This window comes from Oncorhynchus keta, unplaced genomic scaffold (genome assembly GCF_023373465.1).
Source record: "Oncorhynchus keta strain PuntledgeMale-10-30-2019 unplaced genomic scaffold, Oket_V2 Un_contig_3378_pilon_pilon, whole genome shotgun sequence".
NCBI lineage: Eukaryota > Metazoa > Chordata > Actinopteri > Salmoniformes > Salmonidae > Oncorhynchus > Oncorhynchus keta.
This window is the reverse complement of record NW_026287223.1, coordinates 532,501-549,255: the sequence shown is the minus strand read 5'-3', so window position 1 is coordinate 549,255 and position 16,755 is coordinate 532,501. Positions and strand designations below refer to the sequence as shown.

The 16,755-nt window shown below is 46.0% G+C and overlaps 1 protein-coding gene and 3 long non-coding RNA genes across 8 annotated transcripts in view; 3 read left to right on the top strand and 1 right to left on the bottom strand.

Moving 5' to 3' along the window:
- smc2 (structural maintenance of chromosomes 2) overlaps positions 1–16,755 on the top strand; it is a 62,730-nt gene that overhangs the window by 1,157 nt on the left and 44,818 nt on the right. The window contains exons 3-14 of the mRNA XM_052508190.1: positions 936–1,058; positions 2,293–2,331; positions 3,049–3,159; positions 4,781–4,825; positions 5,632–5,733; positions 6,704–6,835; positions 7,486–7,635; positions 8,022–8,255; positions 9,579–9,759; positions 14,428–14,432; positions 15,320–15,478; positions 16,014–16,133. Of these exons, the coding sequence (XP_052364150.1) occupies positions 936–1,058; positions 2,293–2,331; positions 3,049–3,159; positions 4,781–4,825; positions 5,632–5,733; positions 6,704–6,835; positions 7,486–7,635; positions 8,022–8,255; positions 9,579–9,759; positions 14,428–14,432; positions 15,320–15,478; positions 16,014–16,133 (1,401 nt within the window). The remainder of the gene's footprint in view (positions 1–935; positions 1,059–2,292; positions 2,332–3,048; positions 3,160–4,780; positions 4,826–5,631; positions 5,734–6,703; positions 6,836–7,485; positions 7,636–8,021; positions 8,256–9,578; positions 9,760–14,427; positions 14,433–15,319; positions 15,479–16,013; positions 16,134–16,755) is intronic.
- LOC127923940 (uncharacterized) lies at positions 3,174–4,741 on the top strand. 4 transcript variants are annotated; one of them, XR_008116274.1, is made up of 4 exons: positions 3,174–3,498; positions 3,534–3,585; positions 4,169–4,186; positions 4,283–4,741. It is a non-coding gene; the product is annotated as an uncharacterized LOC127923940 (long non-coding RNA). The 4 variants fall into 4 exon arrangements; XR_008116275.1 differs by lacking the exon at positions 4,169–4,186 and having other exon boundaries at positions 3,534–3,603; XR_008116276.1 differs by having other exon boundaries at positions 3,174–3,585; positions 4,423–4,741.
- Positions 14,019–15,231, bottom strand: LOC127923944 (uncharacterized). The gene is made up of 3 exons (XR_008116283.1): positions 15,161–15,231; positions 14,477–14,623; positions 14,019–14,297 (listed from the first exon to the last, which is right to left on the bottom strand). It is a non-coding gene; the product is annotated as an uncharacterized LOC127923944 (long non-coding RNA).
- LOC127923941 (uncharacterized) overlaps positions 16,163–16,755 on the top strand; it is a 2,795-nt gene continuing 2,202 nt past the window's right edge. For both annotated transcript variants that reach the window (XR_008116277.1, XR_008116278.1), the window contains exon 1: positions 16,163–16,616. This is a non-coding gene — a long non-coding RNA (uncharacterized LOC127923941). The remainder of the gene's footprint in view (positions 16,617–16,755) is intronic.

The following is a 16,755-nucleotide window of genomic DNA, read 5'->3' as shown; positions in this document are numbered from 1 at the left end:
CGTGATTTCTCAGATGTATTGTTACTGGCTGCTCAAACTGGGGCGACAGGGTAGCCTAGTGGTTAGTGTTGGACTGGTAACCGAAAGGTCGCAAGTTCATATCCCTGAGCCAACAAGGTAAACATCTGTTCTTCTGCCCCTGAACAGGCAGTTAACCCACTGTTCCTAGGCCGTCATTGAAAATAAGAATTTGTTCTTAACTGACTTGTCTAGTTCAATTAAAAAAACTAGCAATGCTTTTCAAGATGATGTCTCCTGTTTTTTTTCACAATCACTACACTGATGTTGAACTACTGAACAGGCAGTATTATTAGCTATTCAAACTAACGTTCATGCCTTTATTACAATAGTAGCTATTATTAGCCAATCAAACTGCTGCTTTACTGTAGAGGACACTGTTACTATGATGGAGTGGAGTCTCACTCCTCTGTATCTGTCTCTGATCCAGGTGGTGATTGGTTATTATTAGCCAATCAAACTGCTGCTTTACTCACTCCTCTGTATCCGTCTCTGATCCCAGGTGGTGATTGGTTATTATTAGCCAATCAAACTGCTGATCACTGTTACTATGATGGAGTGGTGATCCGTCTCTGGGTGGTGATTGGTTATTATTAGCCAATCAAACTGCTGCTTTACAACTCCTCTGTATCCGTCATCATCCAGGTGGTGATTGGTTATTATTAGCCAATCAAACTGCTTTTACAGTAGATGGGAGTGGAGTCTCACTCCTCTGTATCCGTCTCTGATCCAGGTGGTGATTGGTTATTATTAGCCAATCAAACTGCTGCTTTACTCACTTACTCTGATCCAGGTGGTGATTTTGGTTATGTAGCAAATATTAGAACAATCAAATGTTGTTCCACTTGTTGATTACAGTCACTGTTTTACTAGAGTTGACCATGATGGAGTGGAGGCTCACCATCCGTCTTTCCCAGGTGGTGATTGGTGGTAGGAACAAGTACCTGATCAACGGGGTGAATGCCAACAACACCAGGGTACAGGATCTGTTCTGCTCTGTAGGACTCAACGTTAACAACCCCCACTTCCTCATCATGCAGGTAGGTGTTTCAACACCTCCAGGAGCCTGGGGTGTGTTCATTAGTCGCACACTGTAGCAAATCGTTTTTTTTTTTGCAACGAAGAAGAGATTCTATTGGACAAATTCGGGTTCTGTTTTTGGTTTCTAGTGAACACACCACTGAATGTTGTTCCACTTGTTGATGAGCAGCCTTTATATTTATAGAGTTGATGAGCAGCCTTTATATTTATAGAGTTGATGAGCAGCCTTTATATTTATAGAGTTGATGAGCAGCCTTTATATTTATAGAGTTGATGAGCAGCCTTTATATTTATAGAGTTGATGAGCAGCCTTTATATTTATAGAGTTGATGAGCAGCCTTTATATTTATAGAGTTGATGAGCAGCCTTTATATTTATAGAGTTGATGAGCAGCCTTTATATTTATAGAGTTGATGAGCAGCCTTTATATTTATAGAGTTGATGAGCAGCCTTTATATTTATAGAGTTGATGAGCAGCCTTTATATTTATAGAGTTGATGAGCAGCCTTTATATTTATAGAGTTGATGAGCAGCCTTTATATTTATAGAGTTGATGAGCAGCCTTTATATATTTATAGAGTTGATGAGCAGCCTTTATATATTTATAGAGTTGATGAGCAGCCTTTATATATTTATAGAGTTGATGAGCAGCCTTTATATATTTATAGAGTTGATGAGCAGCCTTTATATATTTATAGAGTTGATGAGCAGCCTTTATATATTTATAGAGTTGATGAGCAGCCTTTATATATTTATAGAGTTGATGAGCAGCCTTTATATATTTATAGAGTTGATGAGCAGCCTTTATATATTTATAGAGTTGATGAGCAGCCTTTATATATTTATAGAGTTGATGAGCAGCCTTTATATATTTATAGAGTTGATGAGCAGCCTTTATATATTTATAGAGTTGATGAGCAGCCTTTATATATTTATAGAGTTGATGAGCAGCCTTTATATATTTATAGAGTTGATGAGCAGCCTTTATATATTCATAGAGTTGATGAGCAGCCTTTATATATTTATAGAGTTGATGAGCAGCCTTTATATATTCATAGAGTTGATGAGCAGCCTTTATATATTCATAGAGTTGATGAGCAGCCTTTATATATTCATAGAGTTGATGAGCAGCCTTTATATTCATAGAGTTGAGTGACATCGTACTGTGGTACCACACGTTTTATAAATAACTTGAATATTTATTTTTATATATTTCTCTTTACAATATTTCAGGGGAGAATCACCAAGGTTCTGAACATGAAACCGCCTGAGGTAAGTCTATATATACACACACACACACACACTGTAGAATCATGAAGTCTTGTAGCTACTTGAAGCTTCCGTAGTACTCACACACACGCTTCCTGGGGAACGACACACACACACACTCCTTTGCCCTCCTCTCTACATCTCTTCTATAACCCTCCTCTCTCCTCTGTAGATCCTAGCCATGATAGAGGAGGCAGCAGGAACCAGGATGTACCACTCTGACCCTCCTCTCTCTCCTCCGTAGATCCTAGCCATGATAGAGGAGGCAGCAGGAACCAGGATGTACCACTCTGACCCTCCTCTCTCTCCTCCGTAGATCCTAGCCATGATAGAGGAGGCAGCAGGAACCAGGATGTACCACTCTGACCCTCCTCTCTCTCCTCCGTAGATCCTAGCCATGATAGAGGAGGCAGCAGGAACCAGGATGTACCACTCTGACCCTCCTCTCTCTCCTCCGTAGATCCTAGCCATGATAGAGGAGGCAGCAGGAACCAGGATGTACCACTCTGACCCTCCTCTCTCTCCTCCGTAGATCCTAGCCATGATAGAGGAGGCAGCAGGAACCTCTGACCCTCCTCTCTCCTCTGTAGATCCTAGCCATGATAGAGGAGGCAGCAGGAACCTCTGACCCTCCTCTCTCCTCTGTAGATCCTAGCCATGATAGAGGAGGCAGCAGGAACCAGGATGTACCACTCTGACCCTCCTCTCTCTCGTCCGTAGATCCTAGCCATGATAGAGGAGGCAGCAGGAACCAGGATGTACGAGTGTAAGAAGATCAGCGCCCAGAAAACCATTGAGAAGAAAGAAGCCAAACTGAAAGAAATCCAGACGGTGCGGCGGCCATCTTAGGGGCGGAGTCTTACTCCCTCCATCTTACCTGTGATGACGTAGCTCTGTTTCCTGTCCTGGGACCCAAAGGGGCGGAGTTAGTTTTTTCTCTCTAGAAAACTAGGTTCAACTCTTCATCAGGCCTTTAGTTGAGTCTAGGTTCAGCTAATCAACTCTTCATCACAGCTTCAGTTGAGTCTAGGTTCAACTCTTCATCACGCCTTTAGTTGAGTCTCGGTTCAACTCTTCATCACAGCTTTAGTTGAGTCTAGGTTCAACTCTTCATCAGGTCTTTAGTTGAATCTAGGTTCAACTCTTCATCACGTCTTTAGTTGAATCTAGGTTCAACTCTTCATCAGGTCTTTAGTTGAATCTAGGTTCAACTCTTCATCACGTCTTTAGTTGAGTCTAGGTTCAACTCTTCATCAGGTCTTTAGTTGAGTCTAGGTTCAACTAATCAATTCTTTATCAGGTCTTTAGTTGAATCTAGGTTCAACTAATCAACTCTTCATCAGGTCTTTAGTTGAATCTAGGTTCAACTCTTCATCAGGTCTTTAGTTGAGTCTAGGTTCAACTCTTCATCAGGCCTTTAGTTGAGTCTCGGTTCAACTCTTCATCACGCTTTAGTTGAGTCTCGGTTCAACTCTTCATCAGGCCTTTAGTTGAGTCTCGGTTCAACTCTTCATCAGGTCTTTAGTTGAGTCTCGGTTCAACTCTTCATCGGGCCTTTAGTTGAGTCTAGGTTCAACTCTTCATCAGGTCTTTAGTTGAGTCTCGGTTCAACTCTTCATCGGGCCTTTAGTTGAGTCTAGGTTCAACTCTTCATCAGGTCTTTAGTTGAGTCTCGGTTCAACTCTTCATCGGGCCTTTAGTTGAGTCTCGGTTCAACTCTTCATCAGGTCTTTAGTTGAGTCTCTCTTCAACTCTTCATCAGGCCTTTAGTTGAATCCAGGTTCAACTAATCAACTCTTCATCACGTCTTTAGTTGAATCTAGGTTCAACTCTTCATCAGGCCTTTAGTTGAATCTAGGTTCAACCCTTCATCTAGGTTCAAGTAATCAACTCTTCATCAGGTCTTTAGTTGAGTCTAGGTTCAACTCTTCATCAGGCCTTTAGTTGAGTCTAGGTTCAACTCTTCATCAGGTCTTTAGTTGAGTCTAGGTTCAACTCTTCATCAGGCCTTTAGTTGAGTCTAGGTTCAACTCTTCATCAGGCCTTTAGTTGAGTCTAGGTTCAACTCTTCATCAGGTCTTTAGTTGAGTCTAGGTTCAACTCTTCATCAGGTCTTTAGTTGAGTCTAGGTTCAACTCTTCATCAGGCCTTTAGTTGAGTCTAGGTTCAACTCTTCATCAGGCCTTTAGTTGAGTCTAGGTTCAACTCTTCATCAGGTCTTTAGTTGAGTCTAGGTTCAACTCTTCATCAGGCCTTTAGTTGAGTCTAGGTTCAACTCTTCATCAGGTCTTTAGTTGAATCTAGGTTCAACTCTTCATCAGGTCTTTAGTTGTGTCTAGTGTGTTAGTACTGGGGGTCCCCAGGATTGGGGAAATGGACGTAGCTCCTTCTATCAACAATGGTGCCTTGGATATTGGTGGTATTTGACTAACTTGTGTTTGTTTGTGTTCAGATCCTGGATGAAGAGATCACTCCTACCATGCAGAAGCTGAAGGAGGTAGGACGTCCCCTTTTTAAGATGTGTTTTTTAGGGGCATGAAATCATCACTTCAGTTCAACACCAAGACCTTTTCTGTCCGTTTACATTTACATTTAAGTCCCCTGATGGGTGTGATTCACCTTATGACATCCAGAATAAACACCTAAATCTGAGGCTGTTTACTGCACCCCTGAGGCTGTTTATTGCCTTCCTGTTCCCTCCGTCCATCCCGTGTGACTCAAGTTGGTAGAGCGTAGGGCACTTGTAATGCCAGGGGCTGTGGGTTTGTTTCCCACAGGAGACCAATAGGAATTAATAATGTAAGCATGTCAGTAGAGTGAGTGGTTCTGGATAAGAGCGTCTGCTAAACGACTCTCCTTTCATTAACCATCTTTATCCTTTCTGTCTTCCTTCTCTGTCCCTCTGTCCTGTCTCCGTCACTCTGTCCTGTCTCCGTCCCTCTGTCCTGTCTCCGTCCCTCTGTCCTGTCTCCGTCCCTCTGTCCTGTCTCCGTCCCTCTGTCCTGTCTCCGTCCCTCTGTCCTGTCTCCGTCCCTCTGTCCTGTCTCCGTCCCTCTGTCCTGTCTCCGCCCCTCTGTCCTGTCTCCGTCCCTCTGTCCTGTCTCCGCCCCTCTGTCCTGTCTCCGCCCCTCTGTCCTGTCTCCGCCCCTCTGTCCTGTCTCCGTCCCTCTGTCCCCTCTCCGTCCCCTGTCCTGTCCTCTCTCCGTCCCCCTGTCCTCTCTCCGTCCCCCTGTCCTGTCTCCGTCCCCCTGTCCTGTCTCCCTGTCCTGTCTCCGTCCCCCTGTCCTCTCTGTCCTCCTGTAGGAGCGTTCTTCATACCTGGAGTACCAGAAGTTGATGAGGGAGATAGAACACCTGAGTCGTCTGTACGTGGCCTGGCTGTTTGTCTGCGCTGAGGAGACCAAGGTACACACACACACACACACTGAAGGTCCTGTGTGGAATATTACGTCATGTTTTAGTTGTTGTGGTGTCTTGTTGTTGTGGTGTCTTGTTGTGGTGTCTTGTTGTTGTCTTGTTGTCGTGGTGTCTTGTCTTGTCTTGTCAGCCCAGCAATGTCCGTTGAGGATGAATAACAAAGTGAATAGAATTGAATGTGATTTAAATGATTTACAGGTGTAGTTTAATGTATCTGTTGTTGATTTAAATCTCAGGTGTAGTTTAATGGATCTGTTGTTGATTTAAATCTCAGGTGTAGTTTAATGGATCTGTTGTTGATTTAAATCTCAGGTGTAGTTTAATGGATCTGTTGTTGATTTAAATCTCAGGTGTAGTTTAATGGATCTGTTGTTGATTTAAATCTCAGGTGTAGTTTAATGGATCTGTTGTTGATTTAAATCTCAGGTGTAGTTTAATGGATCTGTTGTTGATTTAAATCTCAGGTGTAGTTTAATGGATCTGTTGTTGATTTAAATCTCAGGTGTAGTTTAATGGATCTGTTGTTGATTTAAATCTCAGGTGTAGTTTAATGGATCTGTTGTTAATTTAAATCTCAGGTGAAGTTTAATGGATCTGTTGTTGATTTAAATCTCAGGTGTAGTTTAATGGATCTGTTGTTGATTTAAATCTCAGGTGTAGTTTAATGGATCTGTTGTTAATTTAAATCTCAGGTGAAGTTTAATGGATCTGTTGTTGATTTAAATCTCAGGTGAAGTTTAATGGATCTGTTGTTGATTTAAATCTCAGGTGTAGTTTAATGGATCTGTTGTTGATTTAAATCTCAGGTGTAGTTTAATGGATCTGTTGTTGATTTAAATCTCAGGTGTAGTTTAATGGATCTGTTGTTGATTTAAATCTCAGGTGTAGTTTAATGGATCTGTTGTTGATTTAAATCTCAGGTGTAGTTTAATGGATCTGTTGTTGATTTAAATCTCAGGTGAAGTCTGCGGAGGACCTGAAGGTGATGCAGGACTCCATCACTCAGTTGCAGGCCAACATGGCAGACAACGAAAACAAGGTCCAGGAACTCTCCGCCCAGATACAGGAACTGCAGAAGAAGAGAGACCAAGTAATGAAATGCTATTCAATTCAATACAACTTTATTAATCCATTCTGGGAGCTTTGGGGAGAGAAAAAAACAACCATGTTGCAGATAACATAGAATGCGGATGGGCACCACTTCTCTAATGTGAACGATAGTGGCAGATCTATGCAACACGTTTCTATCTGCAGCTGTTGAATCTCATTGAATGAGCTCTTTGGTCACGGACAGATACATTTCAAACATTTAGCTTGGAGGTTATTGTATGTTCTGTTGGGTGTCCTGGCGCCTGTCGGGGGGGGTGTCCTGATGTCTGTGGGGGGTGTCCTGTCGGGGGGGGGGGTCCTGACGCCTGTCGGGGGGGGGGTCCTGACGCCTGTGGGGGGGGGGGCCTCCTGACGCCTGTGGGGGGGGGTCCTGACGCCTGTGGGGGGGGGGGGGTCCTGACGCCTGTCGGGGGGGTCCTGACGCCTGTCGGGGGGGGGGTCCTGACGCCTGTCGGGGTGGGGGGTGTCCTGACGCCTGTCGGGGGGTGTCCTGACGCCTGTCGGGGGTGGGGGGTGTCCTGACGCCTGTCGGGGGGGGTGTCCTGACGCCTGTCGGGGGGTGTGTCCTGACGCCTGTCGGGGGGGGGGTGTCTGACGCCTGTCGACGCCTGTCTGTCTCCTGTCCTACAGGAGGTTGGTGGAGTGCTGAAGGGGTTAGAGGAGACTCTGTCTGAGGTGCAGCGGGTCGATGCTAAAGCCCAGAGTGCTGTGGACATGAAGAAACAGAACCTGGCAGAGGAGACCAAGAAGAGGAAGGAGCTGGTGAAGAGCATGGCGGAGGTGAGAGGAGAGAGAGAGAGGGGAGGGGGTGTAGGGGTGGCGTGTGAGAGAGAGGAAGACGAGCAGACAGCCTGAAGTATGACTAACTAAAACCAATGTCTCTCTCTCTCCTCTCACTCCTCTCCTACTCCTCTCCTCTCACTCCTCTCCTTTCTCTCCTCTCTCTCCTCTTGTGAAGAAACTTGTCATGGCGGAGGTGAGAGGAGAGAGGGAGGGGAGGGGGTCTCCTCCTCTCCTAAAACTGTCTCTCCTTTCTCTCCTCTCTCTCCTCTTGTCTTGTCTTTCTCCTCCTCTCCTACTCCTCTCCTTTCTCTCCTCTCTCTCCTCTTGTCTCGTCTTTCTCCTCCTCTCCTCTCCTCTCCTCTCCGTCTGTGTTTCCTCCCCAGGATAAGAAGATACTAGTGGTGAAGGAAGCGGAGGTGTCCAAGGTAGCAGAGAAGCTGTCTGCCCTACAGGAGGAAGGTCAGAAGGATAGCGCCGCCCTAGAGGCAGCACAGTGTCACTTCAAGGCTGTGTCCGCAGGGCTGTCCACCAATGAGGACGGAGAAGAGGCCACGCTCGCCGGACAGATGATGACCTGCAAGAACGACATTAGTAAAGCTGACACCGAGGCCAAACAGGTGAGGGTGGCCTAGTGGTTAGAGTGTAGAGGCGGCAGGGTGGCCTAGTGGTTAGAGTGTAGAGGCGGCAGGGTGGCCTAGTGGTTAGAGTGTAGAGGCGGCAGGGTGGCCTAGTGGTTAGAGTGTAGAGGCGGCAGGGTAGCCTAGTGGTTAGAGTGTAGAGGAGGCAGGGTAGCCTAGTGGTTAGAGTGTAGAGGAGGCAGGGTAGCCTAGTGGTTAGAGTGTAGAGGAGGCAGGGTAGCCTAGTGGTTAGAGTGTAGAGGCGGCAGGGTAGCCTAGTGGTTAGAGTGTAGAGGAGGCAGGGTAGCCTAGTGGTTAGAGTGTAGAGGAGGTAGGTAGCCTAGTGGTTAGTGTAGAGGAGGTAGGTAGCCTAGTGGTTAGAGTGTAGAGGAGGTAGGTAGCCTAGTGGTTAGAGTGTAGAGGAGGCAGGGTAGCCTAGTGGTTAGAGTGTAGAGGAGGTAGGTAGCCTAGTGGTTAGAGTGTAGAGGAGGCAGGGTAGCCTAGTGGTTAGAGTGTAGAGGAGGCAGGGTAGACTAGTGGTTAGAGTGTAGAGGAGGTAGGGTAGCCTAGTGGTTAGAGTGTAGTAGAGGCGGCAGGGTAGACTAGTGGTTAGAGTGTAGAGGTAGGTAGCCTAGTGGTTAGAGTGTAGAGGAGGTAGGTAGCCTAGTGGTTAGAGTGTAGAGGAGGGGTAGCCTAGTGGTTAGAGTGTAGAGGAGGTAGGTAGCCTAGTGGTTAGAGTGTAGAGGGGGCAGGGTAGCCTAGTGGTTAGAGTGTAGAGGAGGCAGGGTAGCCTAGTGGTTAGAGTGTAGAGGCCACAGGGTAGCCTAGTGGTTAGAGTGTAGAGGCGGCAGGGTAGCCTAGTGGTTAGAGTGTAGAGGCGGCAGGGTAGCCTAGTGGTTAGAGTTGGACTAGTAACCGGAAGGTTGCAAGTTCAAACCCCCGAGCTGACAAGGTACAAATCTGTCGTTCTGCCCCTGAACAGGCAGTTAACCCACTGTTCCTAGTCCGTCAATGAAAATAAGAATTTGTTCTTAACTGACTTGCCTCGTTAAATAAAGGTAAAACATAATAATAAAATAAAATCATTATATATATATGAGAATTGATTGATTTGTATTGAAACACATTTGAAACGGAGAATTGATTGATTTGAATGAAGGATATGAGTCAAGCTGACACAGGCCCAACAGGTGACGATGACCTCTGACCTACGACCTTCAAAGAATGCAAACTCCATGAGAATGATGACCTCAATGAAAGAGTTGTGGATGAGTTGGATGAGTGTCTCTACACGTGTTCCTTCTCTTCCTGTCTGTTCTTCAGGCCCAGATGAAGCTGAAACATGCTCAGCAGGAGTTGAAGGCCAAGCAGACGGAGGTGAAGAAGATGGACTCTGGTTACCAGAAAGACCAGGAGGCCTTCAACACTGTCAAGAAGAACAAGGAGAAACTAGAGGCTGATATGGAGAAACTACAGTACCAAGGTAGAGGAGGAGGAACTAGAGGCTGATATGGGGAAACTACAGTACCAAGGTAGAGGAGGAGGAACTAGAGGCTGATATGGGGAAACTACAGTACCAAGGTAGAGGAGGAGGAGGAGGAACTAGAGGCTGATATGGGGAAACTACAGTACCAAGGTAGAGGAGGAGGAACTAGAGGCTGATATGGGGAAACTACAGTACCAAGGTAGAGGAGGAGGAACTAGAGGCTGATATGGGGAAACTACAGTACCAAGGTAGAGGAGGAGGAACTAGAGGCTGATATGGGGAAACTACAGTACCAAGGTAGAGGAGGAGGAGGAACTAGAGGCTGATATGGGGAAACTACAGTACCAAGGTAGAGGAGGAGGAGGAGGAACTAGAGGCTGATATGGGGAAACTACAGTACCAAGGTAGAGGAGGAGGAGGAACTAGAGGCTGATATGGGGAAACTACAGTACCAAGGTAGAGGAGGAGGAGGAACTAGAGGCTGATATGGGGAAACTACAGTACCAAGGTAGAGGAGGAGGAGGAACTAGAGGCTGATATGGGGAAACTACAGTACCAAGGTAGAGGAGGAGGAGGAACTAGAGGCTGATATGGAAACTATACCAAGGGAAACTGAGTGTACCAAGGTGATGAGGCTGATTCCCGAACCTTTACTAGATGGCTGAAGGAGGAAACTCAGTACCAAGGTAGAGGAGGAGGAACTAGAGGCTGATATGGGGAAACTACAGTACCAAGGTAGAGGAGGAGGAACTAGAGGCTGATATGGGGAAACTACCTCTACCAAGGTAGAGGAGGAGGAGGTACTAGAGGCTGATATGGGGAAACTACAGTACCAAGGTAGAGGAGGAGAGGAGGAACTAGTGGCTGATATGGGGAAACTACAGTACCAAGTTCAAGGAGGAGGCTCCCCTCCTCTCTGATTCAAACTCTGTACCCCCTCCTAGAGGAGGAGGAACCTCTGTGGCTGATATCTACAGTTCAAGGTAGAGGAGGAGGAACTAGAGGCTGTTCAAACTCAGTACCAAGGTAGAGGAGGAGGAACTCCTACAGTACTAGAGTTCAACCTCTGTGTGGGGAAACTCCAGTACAAGGTAGAGGAGGAGGAACTAGAGGCTGTATGGGGAAACTCTGTACCAAGGTCCTGTTCAACCTCTGTGTGCTCCTCTCCTCTCCTGTTCAACCTCTGTGTGCTCCTCTCCTCTCCTGTTCAACCTCTGTGTGCTCCTCTCCTGTTCAACCTCTGTGTGCTCCTCTCCTCTCCTGTTCAACCTCTGTGTGCTCCTCTCCTCTCCTGTTCAACCTCTGTGTGCTCCTCTCCTCTCCTGTTCAACCTCTGTGTGCTCCTCTCCTCTCCTGTTCAACCTCTGTGTGCTCCTCTCCTCTCCTGTTCAACCTCAGGACAGAAAAACCTTCCCCTTGCTAACTTGATTATTGATGTCATATTTACATGCAAGTCATTTAGCAGACTCTCTTATCCAGAGAGACTTACAGTAGGGAGTCATTTAGCAGACTCTTATCCAGAGAGACTTACAGTAGGGAGTCATTTAGCAGACTCTTATCCAGAGAGACTTACAGTAGGGAGTGATTTAGCAGACTCACCCATCCAGAGAGACTGACAGTAGGTGTGTCATTTAACAGACTCTCTTATCCAGAGACTCAGTAGGGAGTCATTTAGTTCAGACTCTCTTATCCAGAGAGACTGTTCAGTAGGGAGTCATTTGTTCAGACTCTCTTCTCCAGAGAACTGACAGTAGGGAGTCATTTCAGCCTCTGACTCTTATCCAGAGAGACTGACAGTAGGGAGTCATTTAGCAGACTCTCTTATCCAGAGAGACTTGTGTAGGGAGTCATTTAGTTCAGACTCTCTTATCCAGAGAGACTTACAGTAGGGAGTCATTTAGCAGACTCTCTTATCCAGAGACCTCAGTAGGGAGTCATTTAGCAGACTCTCTTTCATCCAGAGAGACTTACAGTAGGGTTCATTTAGTGACTCTCTTATCCAGACAGACTGACAGTAGGGAGTCATTTAGCAGACTCTCTTATCCAGAGAGACTGACAGTAGGGAGTCATTTAGCAGACTCTCTTATCCAGAGAGACTGACAGTAGGGAGTCATTTAGCAGACTCTCTTATCCAGAGAGACTGACAGTAGGGAGTCATTTAGCAGACTCTCTTATCCAGAGAGACTGACAGTAGGGAGTCATTTAGCAGACTCTCTTATCCAGAGAGACTGACAGTAGGGAGTCATTTAGCAGACTCTCTTATCCAGAGAGACTGACAGTAGGGAGTCATTTAGCAGACTCTCTTATCCAGAGAGACTGACAGTAGGGAGTCATTTAGCAGACTCTCTTATCCAGAGAGACTGACAGTAGGGAGTCATTTAGCAGACTCTCTTATCCAGAGAGACTGACAGTAGGGAGTCATTTAGCAGACTCTTATCCAGAGAGACTGACAGTAGGGAGTCATTTAGCAGACTCTTATCCAGAGAGACTGACAGTAGGGAGTCATTTAGCAGACTCTCTTATCCAGAGAGACTGACAGTAGGGAGTCATTTAGCAGACTCTTATCCAGAGAGACTGACAGTAGGGAGTCATTTAGCAGACTCTCTTATCCAGAGAGACTTACAGTAGGGAGTCATTTAGCAGACTCTCTTATCCAGAGAGACTGACAGTAGGGAGTCATTTAGCAGACTCTCTTATCCAGAGAGACTGACAGTAGGGAGTCATTTAGCAGACTCTTATCCAGAGAGACTTACAGTAGGGAGTCATTTAGCAGACTCTCTTATCCAGAGAGACTTACAGTAGGGAGTCATTTAGCAGACTCTCTTATCCAGAGAGACTTACAGTAGGGAGTCATTTAGCAGACTCTCTTATCCAGAGAGACTTACAGTAGGGAGTCATTTAGCAGACTCTCTTATCCAGAGAGACTTACAGTAGGGAGTCATTTAGCAGACTCTCTTATCCAGAGAGACTTACAGTAGGGAGTCATTTAGCAGACTCTCTTATCCAGAGAGACTGACAGTAGGGAGTCATTTAGCAGACTCTCTTATCCAGAGAGACTGACAGTAGGGAGTCATTTAGCAGACTCTCTTATCCAGAGAGACTTACAGTAGGGAGTCATTTAGCAGACTCTCTTATCCAGAGAGACTTACAGTAGGGAGTCATTTAGCAGACTCTCTTATCCAGAGAGACTTACAGTAGGGAGTCATTTAGCAGACTCTCTTATCCAGAGAGACTTACAGTAGGGAGTCATTTAGCAGACTCTCTTATCCAGAGAGACTTACAGTAGGGAGTCATTTAGCAGACTCTCTTATCCAGAGAGACTTACAGTAGGGAGTCATTTAGCAGACTCTCTTATCCAGAGAGACTTACAGTAGGGAGTCATTTAGCAGACTCTCTTATCCAGAGAGACTTACAGTAGGGAGTCATTTAGCAGACTCTCTTATCCAGAGAGACTGACAGTAGGGAGTCATTTAGCAGACTCTCTTATCCAGAGAGACTGACAGTAGGGAGTCATTTAGCAGACTCTCTTATCCAGAGAGACTTACAGTAGGGAGTCATTTAGCAGACTCTCTTATCCAGAGAGACTTACAGTAGGGAGTCATTTAGCAGACTCTCTTATCCAGAGAGACTTACAGTAGGGAGTCATTTAGCAGACTCTCTTATCCAGAGAGACTTACAGTAGGGAGTCATTTAGCAGACTCTCTTATCCAGAGAGACTTACAGTAGGGAGTCATTTAGCAGACTCTCTTATCCAGAGAGACTGACAGTAGGGAGTCATTTAGCAGACTCTCTTATCCAGAGAGACTGACAGTAGGGAGTCATTTAGCAGACTCTCTTATCCAGAGAGACTTACAGTAGTGAGTCATTTAGCAGACTCTCCTATCCAGAGAGACTTACAGTAGTGAGTCATTTAGCAGACTCTCTTATCCAGAGAGACTGACAGTAGGGAGTCATTTAACAGACTCTCTTATCCAGAGAGACTTACAGTAGGGAGTCATTTAGCAGACTCTCTTATCCAGAGAGACTGACAGTAGGGAGTCATTTAGCAGAGACTTACAGTAGGGAGTCATTTAGCAGACTCTTATCCAGAGAGACTTACAGTAGGGAGTCATTTAGCAGACTCTTATCCAGAGAGACTTACAGTAGGGAGTCATTTAGCAGAGACTTACAGTAGGGAGTCATTTAGCAGACTCTTATCCAGAGAGACTTACAGTAGGGAGTCATTTAGCAGAGACTTACAGTAGGGAGTCATTTAGCAGACTCTTATCCAGAGAGACTTACAGTAGGGAGTCATTTAGCAGACTCTTATCCAGAGACTGTATCTTCAGATCGCTCGGTGGGACAAACACATCTCAGTCATCGCTACTTTATTGAAGACAAAATAAACCGACTATCAGCAACATCAGTGCTAGTAGGGAAAGAAGATTTAATTTGTTTGTCTCTGTCTCTCTGTTGGTCTCGGTCTCTCTGTCTGTCTCTGTCTCCCTCATAGTGTCTCCTAGCTAACCTGATAACAGTCAGTGTCTCTGTCTCCCTCATAGTGTCTCCTAGCTAACCTGATAACAGTCAGTATCTCTGTCTCCTCACTTTCTTGAAGACAAAATAAACAGTCTATCAGCTCCATCAGTGCTAGTAGGGAAAGAAGATAACAGTTGTTTGTCTCTGTCTCCCTCATGTGTCTCCTAGCTCCTGTAACAGTCAGTCTCTGTCTCCCTCATAGTGTCTCCTAGCTAACCTGATAACAGTCAGTGTCTCTGTCTCCCTCATAGTGTCTCCTAGCTAACCTGATAACAGTCAGTATCTCTGTCTCCCTCATAGTGTCTCCTAGCTAACCTGATAACAGTCAGTGTCTCTGTCTCCCTCATAGTGTCTCCTAGCTAACCTGATAACAGTCAGTGTCTCTGTCTCCCTCAGTGTCTCCTCGCTAACCTGATAACAGTCAGTGTCTCTGTCTCCCTCATAGTGTCTCCTAGCTAACCTGATAACAGTCAGTGTCTCTGTCTCCCTCATAGTGTCTCCTAGCTAACCTGATAACAGTCAGTGTCTCTGTCTCCCTCATAGTGTCTCCTAGCTAACCTGATAACAGTCAGTGTCTCTGTCTCCCTCATAGTGTCTCCTAGCTAACCTGATTACAGTCAGTGTCTCTGTCTCCCTCATAGTGTCTCCTAGCTAACCTGATTACAGTCAGTGTCTCTGTCTCCCTCATAGTGTCTCCTAGCTAACCTGATTACAGTCAGTGTCTCTGTCTCCCTCATAGTGTCTCCTAGCTAACCTGATTACAGTCAGTGTCTCTGTCTCCCTCATAGTGTCTCCTAGCTAACCTGATTACAGTCAGTGTCTCTGTCTCCCTCATAGTGTCTCCTAGCTAACCTGATTACAGTCAGTGTCTCTGTCTCCCTCATAGTGTCTCCTAGCTAACCTGATTACAGTCAGTATCTCTGTCTCCCTCATAGTGTCTCCTAGCTAACCTGATAACAGTCAGTATCTCTGTCTCCCTCAGTGTCTCCTAGCTAACCTGATAACAGTCAGTATCTCTGTCTCCTTCATAGTGTCTCCTAGCTAACCTGATAACAGTCAGTGTCTCTGTCTCCCTCATAGTGACCCAGAACGGGACTGGGACCGTAGCAGAGTTAAGGGTCTCCTAGCTAACCTGATAACAGTCAGTGATGTGTCCTACTCTACTGGACTGGAGGTGGTGGCTGGAGGGAAACTCTACAATGTTGTGGTGGACACAGAGGTTAGTGTGGTCTGACTGTTCCTGACACAACGTTCACTGCAGTTTACACTTTATATCAAGGTTAACCGTTGCCGTGCTTTCACTGGTAGAGAAGAAGTGTGTGTGTTTGCTACTGTCATCATGACGATAGTTTTGTCCAGGAGCTGCTGGTTCTGTACTGGAATGTGAAAGGAGGGGCTAAGCTCCCATAACACTGTCTCGCTCTCTGTTTCTCACTGTCTGTCTCTCTCTTTCTCTGTGTCTTTCTGTGTCTGTCTCTGTGTCTGTCTCTGTGTCTGTCTCTGTGTCTGTCTCTGTGTCTGTCTCTGTGTCTGTCTCTGTGTCTGTCTCTGTGTCTGTCTCTGTGTCTGTCTCTGTGTCTGTCTCTGTGTCTGTCTCTGTGTCTGTGTCTGTGTCTGTCTCTGTGTCTGTCTCTGTGTCTGTCTCTGTGTCTGTCTCTGTGTCTGTCTCTGTGTCTGTCTCTGTGTCTGTCTCTGTGTCTGTCTCTGTGTCTGTCTCTGTCTCTCTGTGTCTCTCTCTCTCTCTCTCTCTCTAGGTGACAGGTAAGAAGTTGTTGGAGAAAGGAGAGCTGAAGCGTAGATACACCATCATCCCCCTCAACAAGATCTCTGCCAGGACACTTAATGACAGCGTGGTCAAGACAGCCAAGAGTCTGGTGAGATACAACACTGTTAAGATAATTTAAGTTCCCAGTGTTCATAAACCCAATTTGATTAGCTTATTCAGCCTGATACCCAGAATGTGTAGGAAACTGGTTGTACTGAATCAGACGGAGGCTACAATGGTCAGGAATGTTTATTTATGAGAGCTCTGCCTCATCATTTCCCGGGTACATTGGTCTATATACCTCACGTTTCGTCATAAATGTCCCTCCTCCTCTCAGATACAATGGCAGCATAGTTCACAAGTCTTCTCCTACTCACACTGTCTGCCACCTGTTAAACAATCTATGACAAGCCCAAGGTCTCTCCTCTCCCTGGGTGGGGACAGGATGTCCTATAAGGAATGTCAGTATAGCCCAAGGTCTCTCCTCTCCCTGGGACAGGATGTCCTGTAAGGAATGTCAGTATAGCCCAAGGTCTCTCCCCTCCCTGGGTGGGGACAGGATGTCCTATAAGGAATGTCAGTATAGCCCAAGGTCTCTCCTCTCCCTGGGACAGGATGTCCTATAAGGAATGTCAGTATAGCCCAAGGTCTCTCCTCTCCCTGGGACAGGAAGTCCTATAAGGAATGTCAGTATAGCCCAAGGTCTCTCCTCTCCCTGGGACAGGAAGTCC